Genomic DNA, 18329 nt, shown 5'->3' on the forward strand with positions numbered 1-18329 from the left:
TCCCTCTCCAGGCACCTCCTAGACTGAGGTTGAGGGGTAGGGGACAGGGGAGGCTGACACCCCCTTTCTCTCACTGTAGAAAGGTTGGCAGGGTGGGCAGGGGATGGAGTCCTCCCTACCCCTTCCCACCAAGTGAGAACCAGCCTCAGCCTCCTAGAGAAGTCATCACTCCCTTACGAGCCTGTCCCATGGCATGCTCATCAGCGCGGTATTGCCCGTCAGCCTGGCATTTGGTTCACACAGCTCCTCAAAGTGATGCTCTGTCTTAAAGACAAACACCAGCGACACCCAGCCGAAGAGGATGCCTACAAAGCCAAGACATTCCAGCAGCCACCACACTTCAGTGGACATGAAGTTTGAAGATCCAGAAGGCCTCTCCCATGGAGGGTCCAGATCTTCCTAGCACCACCTCCATAAGCCTCCCACCTCCCATGCCTTATCATCTTTGATCCCCACTTCCACATCACCTCGGTTCCACATGGACACACAGAAGCCACCAGAGGCCAGGGGCTGGCTGAGAGCCCAGTACCAAATCTTCCAGGCACTGCCATCAACCCAGTACAAGCACTGGCAGCTGCCCTAGAGGAGAGAGGAAGGGAGAAGGTGGGCTGGAGCATGAGGCAAAGGGAAAGCAGGAGGTAGAGCTGGAACTGTCCCTGTCTGATCCTCCTGCTGCCTGCTGGGCATTTGCCTTCTCTGTTGGACCATCATGGACACAGTCCTCGTCAACCAAAATGTTGATCCACAGTGATCAGCACCATCACATTCTATGCATCCTCGTGACACACTCATCCTTCTGGCCCTGACAAGAGGTGGGACAGGAGTTTCAACCCCATTCTAGAGATGAGGACCCAGGCTCATAGTCCTGCCCAAGTCATACAGACAGTCAGAGGCTGAGCAGAACTTGAACCCAAACATACTCACCTAAAGCCTTGGCTCTTCCCGATGCCTAGGCAGCCACCTTGCTATCATGCCCAGGTGTTCAACTCTCCCCAATTCTTCAGAGGATCAGAGAGCAGAAGCACAAAGAAATTTGCAGCATGTTGAGCACAGGCTTGGGTCAGAAGGGGCTCCCCATTTAGATCTGGGACCCCTCTTACTCAGCCTGTGCTCATGCCTCAAATCCAGACTTGACCCTGGCTGACACTTCTGGCTGAGCACTGGATGTGGTAGGGAAAGATGAGGTTATGGATGGAGACGAGTTTGCCCCAGTAGCACCTCTGCCAAGTATACTGCAAGGCAGGATAAAAGAGGAAAAATGGGGTACCCCTCCTCAGGAATACACATGACATTAGCCCTGGGTCTTGAAGTCTCCACAATTCATTCCCCCACTCGCCAACCCAATCACACAGCCATTTGAAGATGGGAGATCAAAATGTAACTTCTGTTTCCACTTGACCCTCACTTCTTACCCTCTCTTACCCACCTCTAACACTTCTGTGAGCCTCAGCCCCTCCTGACACCCCCAGGGTCCTCAGTGAGGAAAATAAACAGTGACTCAGAGCCTGGGGACATCCCCTCCCTGCCTTCCTCCCCACCCCTGGACTCAGCCTCAGCCACAGGCCACTCACCTGAGCTTGACTAAAAGTCATGGCTCTCGCCACCACAACAAAGCGGCAGGTCTTGCATCCAGGGATGCTCACCTGTTTGACTGTATCCTCTTCCTTAGGGCACTGAAAGTCTTTGTCCATCTCTTCTAGGACTGAGACTGATTTGACAGCCCCCTCTTCCTCAGGGGCATCTTCACCTCCAGAGCCTCGCTCCTCCTCTTCCTCCAGCAGCGTCAGTCCCTCCCTAGGAGCCTCCATTGTCCCGTGTTCTGGCATCTCCCCATTCTAAGGCAGGATCTCATCTCCCAAGGGGCTCTCAAAGTTGGATGTTTCAGTCCCTGGCAGAGAGAAAGTCCAACTGCAACCCCTCACATCTTTTCCTGTTCCTCTCTAGAACCAAGGACAGTTCCCTCCTTGCCCTAGCCATCAGAATGCTCAGCCTTGGAAAGAGAGGAACCTAGAACCACGCCTCCATGAGGATAACCTAGCCTCCCACATGAGGTCATGGGGTGAAGATCAAGGACTCAGCACCAGGCCCTTGTGGGTTTGGGTACTGATTCCATCATCTACTAGCTTTACTTCATTTGCAATAAGCGTATACAATACTACATTCCTCATGGGGATGCTATGAGGATTAAAGGAGATAATGCATACAAAATGCTTAGCACAGTACACTAGGTGAGCTCAAATAAAAGAAAGTCATTATGGTGATCATCATGGGCATTATCTATAAAGGACAAAATTGAGAATGTCATACTACAAATGAGGCTGCAGATATACAGATGCCCCAAGGAGTCCCTCTAACTCCAGGTTCTACAGTCTCTGTTCCCTTAAATGCACACATCTTGCAATAGAGGATGGCCAGCAAAAGAGGTGGCTTTGTGACTCTGACCCTACAGACTTTAGAAAGGAGCAGAAGAGAAAGAAAGACTGAAGGCTAAGGAGACTTACCCAGATGAAGAGCTGAAACTGCCCCAGATAGAACAGCCAGAAATAGGGAGAGATTCATCTTGGCTTTTTCCTGCAATGGGGAACATAGTTTGTCAAACACACACATACACATACACACACACACACACACACACACACACCCCACAGCCACACCATTAGGGGACATTGGGAGTGAGGTAAAGAAACAGCAGGCATGAACAGAAGCCAGGATGGGCCAGAAAAGCTAATGCTGAGCCCAGCCTTTGATTCTCCAGGATGCTAGCACTTCTTTCTGAATAGAATGAAGCAGACCATGAGGGGCAGACAAGGTTGGCTTTCCCGTGGACCTGAATGTGAAGAGGGGAATATTATTTTTATGTTTTGTACTTAATAAGCCCCTCACAGTCTCTGAAACAAAGAGAATCCAGAAACAATGATTATTGGCCTTCCTAGGCCACGCAGCACTTAGAAAGTAGGTTCCCTCCTCAGAGCTCAAAAAGCCACATGTGCATCTCTGGTTCCCCAGAAAAGGAGACCTTTCACGTAACTCAGAAGGAATGTGACAGGCAGAGGATGAGAATTCCTGTCCCTGCTGACACCCTTGCAACCTGACAGCCACACACAATCCCAGCCAGCCCTCCAGAACCTCCCAGACCAGGCCAAATGCCTCCCAGGAGATGAACATTTACTTGGAATAAGTTCCACTACACCAGAAAGCACCTACCTGCCCAGAAGTCTTCCTGGGTCCTGAGGAATTCCCAAATCCCAGATCTTCCTTCTCTCCATCCCACAGTGACATTTTATGTAGGGACGTCGGAGGAAGTTCCTCAGAGGAAGGAAGGTTTGCCACAGCCTGAGGGAGGTGGGAGGGCTGATAAGAACCCTTCATTTCTTCACTTCTTTGGGGACACCACTCATTACCCTCCAGCTTCTCTCCTGTCACCCCTTTCAGGAACCTGGGGGTGGGGGGGGGGGGCCACTCTCAGATGTCTCAGAGCCTGTGGTTCCAATCCTGTACTGCATTTCAGAATCTTCTTGGGAGTTTGTCCAAAATGCATGGTTCTCCTTCTTTATTGGTGGGAATGTGAACTGTCACAGACATATTAACCCGGAAGTAGGTTTCATTGGCTTCACAGTAAATCTGCCTCCAGGAAAGTTGGAGTGTGGGCATGACCATGAGGACTTAGCAGAAATGAAGTTAACTGTAGATGAGGGCTGGCCCCTCGAAGGAAGGTGCAGAGAAAAGGGGTGTGGGCAGCTTTGGGAGTAGTTTGGGACGATCAAGCAGTGGGCACTTGCAAAGGCCCAACACCAGTGATCTCCCACCGCAGGGAGAGAAGGGGTAAGATTCCCACACACAAGGCCCATGTCGCTTCCCTGACTCTGCCTTCACCCCTCAGCTCCATCCGCAGGATGGTGGGATAATACCACCCCAGGAGCAGCCTCCAGAATAAGGCCATGTCTGGAGATCTGATCAGCAGACAATGAAGACGGCACTGCATTCTCCAACCAGGAGGCCCACAGGCATTCCCGGTGAATCCAGCTCTCAGGAGCCTGGGCTGGGGCTGAGGACGTTCTGTGAGGAGGACATGGAGGCAGCGGTGTCCTGGAGGGACCCCCTTCCCCAGCCCTCTCTTTTCCCACACTGGGCTGGTCCTCCTGTGGGTGCATCAGCCCCTCCTGGCCTGAACCCATGGGTGTGAGCCTGACACTGTCCTCCCACAGCTGAACTAAGTTAGCGCTTCTGTGTGCTAGACTTCGGGTTGACATCAGTACTAATAAAGTAGCTAACTTGTCTCTCCTGCGTGCTGGTGTCCTCAGCACAGTCACCAACATAATCACATGGACCTGCACACCAACCCTGGTGAGCTTGCTGTGGTTTGTTATTAATCCTATTTCATAGAAGAAGAAATGTGCAATACATGGAAATTCAAACTGGAACCCATGCTCATTCCTACCACTACACTGCTTCCTTAATGACTCTGCACAAAAGCCAACATTTAGTGACAACCTGCCATTGCCAGGCCGTGGGCTAAATGCATTACAGATGTTGTCTAACTCAACTTTTATTTTATTGAAGAAGAAATTGAGGCTTAGTAAGGCTAAAAAAATTGAAATGTAGAACTGGGACTCAGACACAGAGCTTTGTGACTCTGGTGGCTGGGATCCTGACTTCTGTGCTATGTCTGTCCGGGAAAAATTAGGACATTCCTGGGCACCTTCTTGTCTATATGTGTTGGGTTCAACCAGGTTCTGCTGCAGTAACAAGTAGGCTGTGAAATCTCAAGGTTTACTACACACAGCAGGTCAGACAGCCCCTTCCATCGGGTAGCTATGCCTTCAGGGACACAGGGACCCCCAGATCCCTGTGGCAAGGACAGTGAGAACAGGAAGATCATAGGAGGTCATTTAAAGGCCAGGTCTGGAAGAGACTTACATCATTTCCTCCCACATTGCATTGGCCACACCCAGTAGCATGCTGCAGAGCCCAACTTTTTTTTTTTTAAGATTTTATTTTTTCCTTTTTTTCCCCAAAGCTCCCTGGTACATAGTTGTATATTCTTCGTTGTGGGTCCTTCTAGTTGTGGCATGTGGGACGCTGCCTCAGCGTGGTTTGATGAGCAGTGCCATGTCCGCGCCGAGGATTCGAACCAACGCAACACTGGGCCGCCTGCAGCGGAGCGCGCAAACTTAACCACTCACCCATTGGGCCAGCCCCTGCAGAGCCCAACTTATGCAAGGAATACCAGGAAACACACTCTACCTCAGTCCCCAGCAAGAAAAAATGGTGAATATTGCACTCTCTGCTTCCTTATCCCCTTTTCAATGGCTTCTCTTCTCCACAACTGCCCTCTCCCCATGCCCACTGACAGTGGCACACATCCTTGCCTTCTGTGTTCCTTCTCACAGAACCACGTTCTTGGCAAGTTACCAATCAACCTCCCAGACGAATTAAGAGATAATGCTCTTAGGGGTTTCTTCTCCTAAGAGTATTTGCTTTTTAATCAAAGGCTATTCAAGACTGCAAGACCTTAAACAACCAAAGGAATGAATATATAATGGTTGAAGTTGAGCCCAATAACAGACAGTGCTGGATATTTGAGGGACACCTTATCTACCCTTGCCTGCCTCAAGCAAGCTTCAATCTGGAGACGTCTAAGCCCCTCCTCTCCCTGCCCTCCCTCTACCTCCAGTCTTGGCTGGCAGGACAGTGGGTGACCGGGATTGGCTAGAACCAAGTCCCCAACAAGGAGTAAAGTGGAGTCTTGCCATTCAGCCGAAATACCAGTCCAAGAGCTCCCTATGCAGATCTTCCTTTACTGCCTATCACTCCCACCCCTGAAAGCCAGATTCTACTGTTCTTTTAGAAGCAGAGTGTCAAGAATTACCCTGTTGCAGGGTCGGCCCTGTGGCTCAGTGGTTAAAGTTCCACACGCTCTGCTTCAGTGGCCTGTGGTTTGCAGGTTAGGATTCCGGGTGTGGACCTACTCCACTTATGGGCCATGCTGTGGAGGCATCCCACATACAAAGGAGAGGAAGATTAGCATAGATATGAGCTCAGGGCAAATCTTCTTCACACATACACGAAAAAGAATTCGCTTGTTGCAGTATGCAATGCAGGGACCTAGGTGGGGCCCTGACCCCCAGGCAGCCCCCATTCCATGCCGTTGGGGAGACTGACATGCTGTGATTAGCAGCTTCCTGACCCAATCTGCAACCAAAGCTGAGGGACACACCCCTCTGTGGAGGACAGGCCTCTTCACCAGAAGCAGTCCCTGAGGTCAAGCATTGGTGAGATTCATGGCAAGCCCAAGACCCATGGTCCCGTTGTCAGAGGCCCGCTCATATTCAGGGAACTCAGCCCTGCTGCTTCTTCGCCACCCGCTTCCCCTGGGGTTCTCCGACCCTGTCCTGTTCCACCACCTCCAGAGCCTTTAGAAAGAAAGCACATCTGGGAGACCGTTCTTTTAGTTCCTGAAACTCCACATCCCATCAGATGCCGGGACAGGCACACACACATGTTCACACACTAATGTAGACCTGTACACAGGTGTGCTCAGACACACACTAACATGTATACACACCTCAAAACATACTGGCCAAAGGCACCCAAGTACACACGTGCGTGCACAGACACATTCAGGCATCTTACGGTGCGGAGCTTCATAGGTGTCCACGGACACACAGGCCTATCCATTAATACAGAGATGTACAAAATGTACACTCTCAAACAACACACAAATACACACTGACTCAAAGATTTACGCACATTTACATATACAGATTCACACATACACAGATACACACAGGTATACAAAGAGTGACTCGCTTACACACCAAAATACACATACACGCATGTGCATGTGCATCTCCAGAAATATTTGCACCTTCTCCCTGTGCCCCATGTAGAACGACACCCAAAGAAGTATTTCTGTCTCAGAGTGCCCCCCTCATTCTCTCCCCACAACCCAAGGCTGTCTGCCCTCTTAATACCCAGTCTCAGATCTGAACTCCTGCTGCATCAACTCCAGATCCTACCGGGAGCCAAGCATCCTGCCTCGAACAAGGTAAAGAGCAGCAACAGTGCTCTCTCTCTATGTCCCCTGGGTCAGAGAACAAGGGATGAGGGAGAGAAGCTGAAGCCTGGGGCTATAGACACAGCATGGGAGCCAGAGGCAACCAGATACCCTGACTGGCCCCAAGACTCTAATGCTGGGAAGCACCTCTCCCTCCTGAGAATGTAACCCCTTTAGGGAGGTAGACTGTGGATGGGGGAGAGGGAAGGACAGGCACCCTCCTGGGTATGGAGTGGGGAACAGATCTCAGAAAAAGTTGGGGCCTTTCAATTCACCCACAGTGGCTGGAAGAATGGAAAACAGGGGCCAGTATCTGAGGCCAACAAAACAGAAGAATAGAGGAACAGGCTGCCCCCAGACAAGACTACTTTCTCCTCCCTCCCACATGCTTATCCAGATGGCATCTCACTGCTCCACCCCAATCCTTCAATCAGCAAGATCAGCTCCGTTTTGGAAAACCACCCCACTCCCACCCCACCCCACCCCGCATACTGAACCCAAACAAAATAGGAGGGCCAGTTCCGCACCCCCCACGGAATGGGATCTTCCCCCAGAGCCTGGGGGAGAGGGGTGAGAATCCCTGAGCCAGGGCTGAGAAGGGTCCTCCAGAGTCCATGCTCCGCCCCCAGGTGGCGCTGCAGCCCAAAACCTCAGCACCCCCACCCACCCCTACCGGGAGCCCTATAGGCTCCACCACCTTTTACTTTCCTCAAAGCCCCACCCTGCAGGAGTGATGGCTTTCAGGTGTTTCGAACCCCAGGGAGTCCTCCAAAGTGAGCGATGAAGAAAAGAGTCAGGAAATGCTGTGGGAAGTCTGGTTTTATTTCGAGGAGGGACAAGGGGACAAGGCCAGTGTCCAGGGGGCTGACAGGATGCTGTGAAGTGAGGAGGCTTCAAGGCAGGGTCTCCGTGCCAACGGCTTAGGAGGAGCAGATGAAAGGCAGACGCCTGCTGCAAGGAACTCGTCGCCAGTGACCCCCTGGCAATAGAGAGCACAGTGAGGTCAGCTGCCCATCTGAGTGTGGCTTGTGCCCCGCTCCTTCCCTCCTCAGGCACCTCATACCCTCCCTCGCCTGCTGTGGCTGTGATCAGTCAGCCATATGTTGCCTACACATCCCTACCAGCTCACATTTCGTGAGCTCCCACAGCGAGGGAGACAGGGTGATTGAGTGCTTTCATCTTCACAATGACTCCAAGAGATGGGTGCTAGCTCATCCCCATTTCTCAGATGAGGAAACTGAGGCTTAGTGGGGGTAATAATTTGCCTGTGTCTCTACTGGCCCGTGGCAGAGCCGGGATGTGAACCGCAGCAGTCTTACTCCAGCGCCTGTGGTCTTAGCCATTGTACTGTGCTCCCTCACATCCCTCATCCATGCTGTTGGAAGCTGGAGAACTGTCTGTCAGCCATCCCTAATTCCCACATCTTTCCTTAGTCCCTCATCCACAGTTTAGTTCACCTCTGCTACTCTCATCTGTCGCCATCATATCAGAAGAGGGAAAGGACCCCCACCCAGGCAGTAAGATGGAAAGCCCGCATCTAACCCCCACACAGGACACCCCATCACCTGGTTTTGCTTTGAGGAATCTGTCCCTACATCTCAGCCCTTCTCACAGAGAGGACGTGGCTCTCCAGTTGGGAGAAGGGTGTGAGTTTGGGGAGGAGTGTTGAGACAGCCCAAAGGGACAGTATGTAAGAGGTCACCTTACCCCCATTCCCCTTGCCCTGGTGCTCAGTTCCCCTCACCTCTGGTGCATAGAGCCACGCAGCGGCCTCTCCCCTTTCTAGGTTGCCCTGAGGCCCAGTAGCTAAAATTCCAGCGGCTCCCATCAGTCCAGCGAAATCTCCTGCGGCAGCGCTAGAGAAGGGATAGGCTGCATCAGAGGGCAGAAATCCAGGAAGACAGAGACAATCACAGGCTCCGGAGAATGCACACCGAGCACCAAGCATCCCTTTCTGGACACTCACTATACGTATAGTCTCTTCTCGCTGTTCACCCGGCTAGAAGCCAGATACCCTAGAGATCCATCCCTGAGTGCAGGCAATGGCATCATCACACAGAGTAGGCTTCTCAAACTTCATTGTGTATACAAATCTCCTGGGGATCTTGTTGAAACGCAGATTCTGATTCAGGAGGTCTGGGGTGCGGCCCAAGATTGTGCATTTCAAGCAAGCTACCAAGGATGCTGATACTACTGCTTCATGGACCACACCTGAGTAGCAAATGTGATGGCACTTATTCATCCACAATCCCAGAGCCACTCTAACAGAAGAAGGACTCCATTTTTGACATGGGGCAACTGAGGCTCAAGGAAGTCATTCAGCTAGTAAGTGACCAAGATGGGCATGGAACCTATCTCGTGACGCCAGGGGTGTGCTGGTAAGTGTTTAACAACCATCTCTGGGGGAAGGTGAGAAGGCAGAGGGACTTGTAGCAGTTGCCAACTTCCTTGGTGTAAATTCATCCACCATGGGAGATTTCAAGCTACAAGCGTGAAGTCACTGAACATTGAGTTGGGAAGAGACATGCATAATCAGTGGTTCTCCTGAGCCAGTACAAGCCAGCTCCAGCTCATCCCCACCTGCCTAGGGTCACCTCAGCTGCTGGGATAAGACTTGAGGCCAGCAGGTGTACCCTCGAGGTGACCAGAAAGAACTTCCCGTACCTGGGAGTTGGCCCCACACTTACCCAGCCTCTCCTGATGCCTCCAATCCAGACCTGGCCTTGGTTGATACACCTGACTGAGCACTGGAGGCGATAGTTTAAGTGGTAGCTGTGTATGGAGACAAGATTGCCTCGGTAGCACCTCCTGCAGACATTCTGCAGAGACAAGAAGAGGTGGTGTAAAGAATTCACTCTCCTTTTACTCAAGTCCATGAGTCTCCAGCAGAGAGCCTACATCCCTTTTCAGTTCATAGATCAGGACCTACTGCCCTCCTCAGTATCATCGCTTGCTCCTTTTACTGTTGTCAGGAACTTCTTGCAGGAAATAATAATAATACTCAGCATCATTATAGCCCCCATTTATTGAGAGTTTACAATGACCCAGGGAGTATTCTAAATACTTTCCATGTATTATTTCATGGAAACTTCACCAGAAGTCTAGGAGCTTGGAACTATGTATCTCCATTTTACAAATGAAGATACTGAAGCTCTGAAAGGTGAAGTGACTTGCCCAGGTAACACAGCCACTGACAGGCAGAGCCAGGATTGAACATAGGTCTATCTAATACCAAAGCCTTTTGTCCAAATAAGTGGTTCTCAAAGTGCAGTCTCCAGGCAACAATATCATCATCACCTGGGAACGTGGTATAAATGCAAACTCTTAGGCCCGACCCAAGACTTGCTAGATCGGAAATTTGGGGTAAGGGGCCCAGAAATCTGTTTTTTAACAGATTTCATCTCACTAGGAGATTCTGGTACACATTAGACTTTGATAACCACTAGTCTAAATGAGTATGGAACGGAAGGCTGAATCCACTCTCTTCTTCTCCCCCAGGTCCTCCACAGTAGCTTTCCTGCCACTCACCTGAGCTTGTTTAAACCTCCTAGGAGTTCGCACCAAGCGGTAGCGGCAGGTCTTGCACCCAGGATGGTGCAATTCAATTGTTTCCTCTTCCCTGGGGCACTGCAAGTCTTCACCTAGGGCTGCTGGGTCCGACTCCATGGCCTGCTCATCCTCAAAGGTGTCTTGATTGGTGGAAGCCTCAGCCTCCTCTCCTTCTGACTGGATCACCTCCTCTGTTAGGGCCAACTCTCCCTCCTGCTCCCCTGAACCTTCCACATCCTGGGTCAGGTCTGCCTGTGTCTCTCGGATGTCCAAATGGGGGTCATCACTCTCTGGGAAGAAGAGGTAACTTGCCATCAGATGAGTTCTCCCCTCTTCCAGTGCCATGGACAGCTCTGATCCCACTCAAGCCTTCCTATGGATGCCACCTGACGACAAGACTGGAAGGATCTCCAAGGTGTTGAGTGAGGCAAGAACTCTTGGGTCATATGCACAAAGGGATGAGAACCTGACTTCTAGCTGACACCACAGGTATGTATTTTGAGTTGGGAGAATTCACCTGTGGGAAGCCCTTCACCTACACGAGTGGGTGGTTTTTCCTTGTGAAGGAGCCCTGATAGAAAGTTCAGGTCACAGTTGTGAGTCCAGGAGAAATCTTAACAGAGATGAGCTAGGTCAACTGAAGAGGGGAGGCTGTGGCCTCGGCCCCACCAGTGCAAAAAGGGTGCAGAAAAGAGGAGAAAAGAGAAATATAGACGAGACGAGAAGGGGAGGACTTACCCAGATGAAGAGCAGCAACTGTCCCCAGCAGGAGAAGGGGCAGGAGCAGAGGGCATTTCATATCTGCTCAGTCTTGTGACAGGGACACAGCTCCACCTTGCCTCCCTGGGATGTCCAGTGTGTCTGCACAGCCCCTGGCACACGGCAAAGAAGAAGAGTTTGTTTAACTGGTTTATTAAAGAGCAATCTAGAGAGCTTGCTTCTCGTCCAGTGAACAGACCCTGAGCTGGAGAATCAGGGAAAGGACGTGGGGGTGTTGGCTCAAGGTGAAAAGTCCCCTCTTTCCTGAGAACTCCATCACTGCTCACTGGAACAACACTTAGCCCAGACCCTGGAGGAACAGGTCTGCTCAGGTCCAGGGCCTATTTCACTCACAGTGGAGAAGAAAAGGAAGAAGTGTAGCCATTAGGCTCTGAAGGACAGACCTCTGAGGTGTTTGCCAGATAGGGTTCTGCTTCCTCCCAAGCCCTGGACCTCTCCTCCATGGGCAGCCAGGGGAGCACTCACCTCCTGAGAGTCTGAGGCTCTGGTCTCAGCGTCTCTGGCTGCTGGGCCCCAGAGGCAGCCCTTATACTGGGCTTTTGGGGAAGTGGGAAGAGACTCAGTGTGGGGTGTGGGGCATTGGAGCTGATCAGGAGTTTGCTCAATCCTCTCCCCCATGAGCCCTGCTCTCTACTGGGGTCTACTGCCATATGTGGGTACGCATCCACCCTGGTGTGATTGAGAAGACCCCAGATGTCTATTGTCGAGGCAAAGTTATTATTAGTGCCCCTAAAGGGCCCCGGCCTGAACAATGCTCCTTAACCCCAGGAGCAGCCTCCCTTTGGTCAATATCCCAACAAATGGAGTGGAGCATCCAGGGATCCGGGAGACCATGAGAGGAGGAGGGAGGAAGTGAAGGGAGCCTCAGTGCCCCTTGGCCCTTATCTAGAACAAGTCCTTTATATGCATCGCGTCCCTGAAACTTCACTTTCATCTCATTCCCTTGAAAATGTATGACTATCACTACTTCACAGACATGAAAAGTAAGATTCAAAGAGGGAAAGTGACTGGACAAGATTTCACTGGAAGTGGGTGAACCAGGATTTCGAAGTCTTTTTGGCTCTACAACCTCTGTCTCTCTGACTCCCCTCCCTCCCTCCTTTCCTAACTCTCCTTGTCCCTCTCCCTCCCTTTCTCACCTTTAATGTGTGAAAGACCTATGCTCTTTCTTCTGCACTGAGGATCTAGATCAAGATGCTCAACCTTTGCACTCTTACTATTTGGAGTCCATTCTTTGTTGTCGGGGGCTACCCTGTAAATTGTAAGAAGTTTAGCAGCATCCCCAGTCTCTACCTATTAGATGCCAATAACACCTCTCCCAGTCATCACTATCAAAATTGTCTCCATGCATTTCCAACTGTCCTCTGGGGAGCAAAATGGCCCCAGTTGAGTATCACTATCTAGAATATGACATTTTGTCCAAACTCAGCTCGTATCTTCTGGCAAGGCGGCAACAGCTTGAATGGAAAGCTTCATGCAGAGTCCTTCAAACATTGGTGGACCAGCTTCCCCACCCCACCCCACTCTCCATCTCCCTCCCGCCATCTGCCACCACAGGGTCCGGAATAGGGGGAAGTGAGTGATGCATTCGTCTCGAGTGCAAGATTGAAGGGAACACTACAGAATTCAGTAGTCAAGGCAAATAATATTTCAATGCAATCTTTCTTAAAAGTCAAAAAAAATGCAAAAATATCAAACCCAGCTTTCATCAACCAAGCTCCAGCCAAATTCAGTGCAGTCCAAGGAGAGACTAGCAAGTGCTAAACAGTGACTTACCTGGATATCACTGCCAAGAGCTAGTGGACTTGTTGGGATGGAGGACTCAACTCTGTGACCTCCTGGTTTTCCTCAGATTCCAGCCCAGACCCCAGTTCTCAGGGCACCAGGAACAGGTAACTCAGAGGGTGAAAAGGCCTGGATTCCTTCCTCTCTTCTGCTCTCCCAGGGGACCTACAAATGGAGAAGTATCAGAGAGGTCACTTCTTGGCCTGATTGCAGGGTAACCGTCCTGGCTGTTATCTCCCCAGCCCAACGGACCAGACCCTCAGCTTATCTAGCTGACTGAGGGGATTGGCCAATTCCAGGGCCCCCAAACCCTGGTCTCTAGGTTTCCAACTTCAGATCTCTTAGTGGAGGAGGGGATAGAGGACTAGACTTCCTCCTTATTGTTCTCCCCCCTCTTGGGGTCCAGGCCAGGGGCATCATTTCACTGAGTGGTTGGGTTGACCAATAAGGTCAACTACTCTCGTGAACCAGCAGCATGACAAGCTTTGCACGTGTTGTTTCATTTCAACATCCATATTTCACAGATGACGAAACAACATCTCAGAGCACTTAAACAGGTGCCCAAGATCACACAGCAAGTCAGAGACAGTTCTAAACCAGAGACAGCCTCCTTATGCACTCACGACTGCCTTCCCTCTGCCTCCTCTCACTCACCTCCCTTCTCCACAACCTGCTCCTCCTCTGCATTGACCCAGTTTTCTTTGCATATGAAACCTGGAAAAAGTCATTCCAATGACTTGCTCAGTCAACACAGTGTTGCCTATCTAATTTAAAACTGGAAATAACATTTTTAAAGGTCTACCATGGGCCGCATATTATGCTTCATTCAGGCTTTTACATCCATTATCCTACTTAGTCACTAAAATCACCTACAATCTGGTATTACCATCTCTAGCCTATATATCTACCACAAAAGCTCAGAGAGGTTGAATGACTTGCCCAAGTCTACACAACTCATAAGAAGTGACTTGTTGACCCTACTCTGTCTGACTCCCAAGTCCTCGCTTTTTTTGACACACCCAAATTGCTACCTCCAGACACGCTAGCCAATGGTGTTAACATTTTCAACATCTGTCAAGTTCCAAGTCTCTGGCTTGTTGTTGGCATTTATGTTCATAGGGTTTTCGAACTCTGCCTCCTGAGAGTCTGTCCACCCCCACATTATGCAGAGGGTGTGTCTTGCCATCTTGAGAGGCAGTGTTGTGTGATGTATAATGAAATCACAAGTCCCAGAGTCAGCCCTCTGTGTCTCAGTCTTCTCATCCGTAAACTGAGGCTAATGCCTCAACCTACCTCTAATGAGATCAGCTTCAGTACAGCTCTCAGAACTGTCCCTGTCGGATAGTGTTGGGAGTGGCCCTTGTCAGGAAACCAGGGCTACAACTCTGACCCTGATCAACACACAAGCCCTGAGTGTAGATTCGGCTCTGCGCTCTGCACGCTGTGAGGAGCTCCACAGATTCCACTGTGCACATGCCATCTTCCTTTCACAGAGCTTAGTGAATGTCTTGTTGGAGAAAGAAAATGCACACAGAAACCCGTATTTTGAAATGTAAGGCCAATGCCCTTACGTCATTATTTTCATTTTTTACAACGTTCTTTGTGGATGTGTAACATGCATTTTGTCAAGTATGGTACACTGTGGGTGTGTAATAAGTGGCAAAAATTAGTGGATATTGTTGTGCTTATATTATAAACAACTGTATGTTCCCGAACAGTGGGGCTGTGTCCTAACATATTCCCAGGCCTTACAGAGTTGACCATAGAGCAGGTTGTCTGATATTGGGTTTCCCAAGGAGAAGACCCTGAGACAAGGACTTGTGTGCCAATTTATTTGGGAGGTGCAAGGGTACTAGTAGCAAAGGGAATAATTCACAAGAAAATATGTGTTGTAAAGACAGCTACCTCCATGAGTAACTGGAAGTTAATTCCCCTGGGACATGGTGCCCAGGACATGCCTTAGAATTATTCCACCCGAGGGACTGGGGTGCTCAGATACCCACTCCTGAGAGTTGCCGGCTGTACCTGGGACATGTTAATTTCTTAGCACATTAAGGTAACCACAGTCTGTAGGACATTGATGGTCCACCGGGAAAGCTTCAAGAGAGACGGATGGGGTCCTGGCAGAACCTGTACCTGGGTGCCCGGTAATTTGGCATTGTATGAAAAGAGCTAGCTGAGCCCATTCCTCTGTCTCCAGGACGGCCGCACAGACCCCATCCCATGTTTCATCCTCCTTGAGAGTAATAACGTCTGGTCCCTTTCACGACAGACAGCGGAGTAGGGAGTCACTGTAGGACACAAAGTTCATGAGTGGGGCTAAGCCGAGTGGATCAATGATCAGAGGAAAAATAAATCAATTTAAGGAAAGCAATTTTACTGCTGAGGGTAAAGGTAGGGGAGGCAGGCAGGGGAAAGGAGGCAGTGTCTTAAGAGAGGGCAGCTCTGAAGTCTTGACTGGATCCCACTCAGAAGGAACAGACAAAAGGGAGGGCTGTGATGCAATGAGATAGTCTCCAGTGACCTGTGAAGGCAGAACCAGAAGGGGCCTTCAGCCTCTTGTTTCCCCTGACTCAGCCCCAGGAGTCTTCACTCCCCACCCCACCCCACACTTCAGTGGAGATGAAGTCTGTAGATTCAGGAGGCGTCTCCCTTAAAGGGTCCAGCTCTTCCTCGCAACTCCTCTGGGAGCCCATCCCACCTCCCCAGGCCTTTTCAGATTTCATCCCCACTCCCACCTCACCTTGGGACACACAGCTGCCACCAGAGACCAAAGGCTCGCCAGCAGCCCAGAACCAAAAATCCAAGGCACTGCCATCCATCCAATAAAAGCTCCTGGAGCCACCCTAGAGGATAGAGGAGGGAGAAGGTGGGTTGGAGCCTGAGGCAAAAGGAAGACAGGTAGGCAGAGCTGGCACTTTCCCTGTCTGGTCCTCCTGCTGTCTGCCAAGTATTTTCCTTGACTATTGGACCATGATGGACACTGTTCTGGTCAACTGAAATGTTGATCCACAGTGATCATCACCATCACATCCCATGCATCCCTGTGGTGGATTCATCCTTCTTGCCCTAACAAGAGGTGGGACAGGAGTTTCAACCACATCCTAGAATTTAGGAACCAGGCTCACAGTCCTGCCCAACTCATACAGACAGTCAGAGGCTGAGCAGAACTTGAATCCAAACCTCCTCGTTCTAAATTCTTGGCTCTTCCTGATACCTAGGCAGCCCCTTTGATGTCTTGCCCAGGTGTCCGTTTATCCCCAGTTCTTCAGGGGATCATAGAGCAGAAGCACACAGAAACCTGCAGGAAGTTGTGCACTGACTTGGGTCAGGAGGGGCTCCCTTAGAGCTGGGACACGTCTTACCCAGCCCGTGACTGCACCTCCGATCCAGACATAACTCTGGTAGACAACACTGGCTAAGCAATGGATGTGGTAGTTAGAGTTGAGGCTATGGATGGAGGCGAGGTTGCCCCAGTAGCAACTCCGGCAAGTATCCTGCAAGCCAGGACAAAAGAGGAAAATGAAGCGCCCCTCCCACAGAAATTCATACAACCTTAGCCCTGGGTCTCGAAGTCTCCACAATTCATCACCCCACTCCACACCCAACCCCACAGCCATTTGAAAACTGGAGATCAAAACATAACTTCTGTTTCCACATGATCCACAACTCTATCCCCCTTACCCACCTCTAACACCTCTGAGGGCCTCAGCCCATGCTGACACCCCCAGGGTCCTCAGTGAGGAAAATAAGCAGAGACACAGAGGCCAGAGACATCCCCTCCATGCCCTTCTCCCCACCCCAGGCCTCAGTCTCAGCCACAGGCCACTCACCTGAGCTTGATGAAACATCCTGGCTGTCATCACCACAATAAATCGGGAGGTCTTGCATCCAGGGATGCCTTCCAGTTTGATTGTATCCTCTTCATTAGGGCACTGAAAGTCTTTGTCCACCTCTTCTAGGGCTGAGACAGACTTGATGAGCCCCTCTTCCTCGGGGTCATCTTCGCTTCCAGAGCCCCCCTCCTCCTCTCCCTCTGGCAGCATCATTCCCTCCGTAGGAGCATACATTGCCCCATGTTCTGGCATCTCCCCATCCTGAGGCAGGGTGTCATCTCCCAAGGGGCTCTCAAAGTTGGATGTTTCAATCCCTGACAGAGAGAATGACTAAGTGCTCCTCCTTCACATCACTCTCCCTGCCTCCACAGAACCATGGACAGTTCCCACCTTGCCCTAGGCATCTGAGGGCTCAGCCTTGGAAAGAGAGGAACTTGAAACAAGGCTCCCTGAGGAGAACCCAGCCTCCCACATGAGGTCATGGTGTTAAGAGCAAGGTCTTAGCGTCAAGGGGTTGTGGGTTTGAGTACCGATTCCATCGTCTACTAGCTTTACTTTATTTGTGATATGGGTGTACAAGTGGGCAAGCCCCCAAGGGGAGCTCATGGAGATGGTATAAGGATTAAAGGAGATGATGCATAGAAAATGTTTAGCATAGTGCACTCAGTGAGCTCAAAGTAAAAGGAAGTCATTATTCTGATCATCGTTAACATTATGAAGAAAGGACAAAACTGAGAATATCATACTATAACCAAGACTGCAGATATACAGATGCCCTGAAGAGTCCCTTTAACTCCAGGCTCTAGAGACCCTGCTCCTTTAAAGGCAGAGATCCTGAAATAGGGGATAGCCGGAGAAGGAGGTGACTTTGTGACTCTCACCTTATGTAATGTAGAAAGGAGCAAAGGAGAGAAAGAAAGACTGAAAACCAAAGAGACTTACTTAGAGGAAGGGCTGAAACTGCCCCAAATAGAAGAGCCAGAAGAAGGGGGAGTTTCATCTTGACTTTGTCCTGAAATGGAGAACACAGTTTGTCATAAACACACACACATAACAGCAAGACCATTAGAGAACCTTGGGAGTGAGGTGGAGAAAGAGTAGGCATGAATAGAAGTCAAGATGGACCAGAAAAGCTAATGCTGAGCCCAGCCCCTGAGGCTCCAGGATGCTAGAATAGAATGAAGCAGACCATGAGGAACAGCCAAGGTTGGCTTTCCTGTGGACCTGAGTGTGAATAAGGGAATTATTACTTTTATTTTTTGTACTTAATTCGCCCCTCACAGTCTATGAAACCAAGAGAATCCAGAAAAAATGATTATTGG

The 18329-nt window shown here is 50.4% G+C and overlaps 1 protein-coding gene across 3 annotated transcripts; it reads right to left on the bottom strand.

Moving 5' to 3' along the window:
* Nucleotides 1–7858: 7858 nt before the first annotated feature.
* Nucleotides 7859–18007, bottom strand: LOC100066745 (proteoglycan 3). 3 transcript variants are annotated; one of them, XM_014729498.3, is made up of 6 exons: nt 13163–13411; nt 11345–11478; nt 10586–10896; nt 9745–9876; nt 8802–8913; nt 7859–8036 (listed from the first exon to the last, which is right to left on the bottom strand). In XM_014729498.3, exons 2-6 carry the CDS (start codon nt 11403–11405, stop codon nt 7978–7980), a joined length of 675 nt encoding a protein of 224 aa, XP_014584984.2. In that variant the 5' UTR covers nt 11406–11478; nt 13163–13411; the 3' UTR covers nt 7859–7977. The 3 variants fall into 3 exon arrangements, with proteins under 3 accessions (XP_014584984.2, XP_001496984.3, XP_014584986.2); XM_001496934.6 differs by lacking the exon at nt 13163–13411 and adding an exon at nt 11852–11955; XM_014729500.2 differs by lacking the exons at nt 10586–10896; nt 11345–11478; nt 13163–13411 and adding exons at nt 17038–17321; nt 17950–18007.
* Nucleotides 18008–18329: the final 322 nt, after the last annotated feature.

The sequence above is a fragment of the Equus caballus genome, chromosome 12 (genome assembly GCF_041296265.1).
Source record: "Equus caballus isolate H_3958 breed thoroughbred chromosome 12, TB-T2T, whole genome shotgun sequence".
Lineage (NCBI taxonomy): Eukaryota > Metazoa > Chordata > Mammalia > Perissodactyla > Equidae > Equus > Equus caballus.

What these genes read in the sequence shown, in the direction of transcription:
- LOC100066745 (XM_014729498.3), bottom strand. Translation starts at nt 11,405, where the DNA reads ATGAAATGCCCTCTGCTCCTGCCCCTTCTCCTGCTGGGGACAGTTGCT. An exon ending in AGTTGCTGCTCTTCATCTGG is followed by an intron (nt 10,897 to 11,344) that starts GTAAGTCCTCCC and finishes TCTTCTTCCCAG; the next exon opens with AGAGTGATGACCCCCATTTG. An exon ending in GGAGGTTTAAACAAGCTCAG is followed by an intron (nt 9,877 to 10,585) that starts GTGAGTGGCAGG and finishes TTGTCTCTGCAG; the next exon opens with AATGTCTGCAGGAGGTGCTA.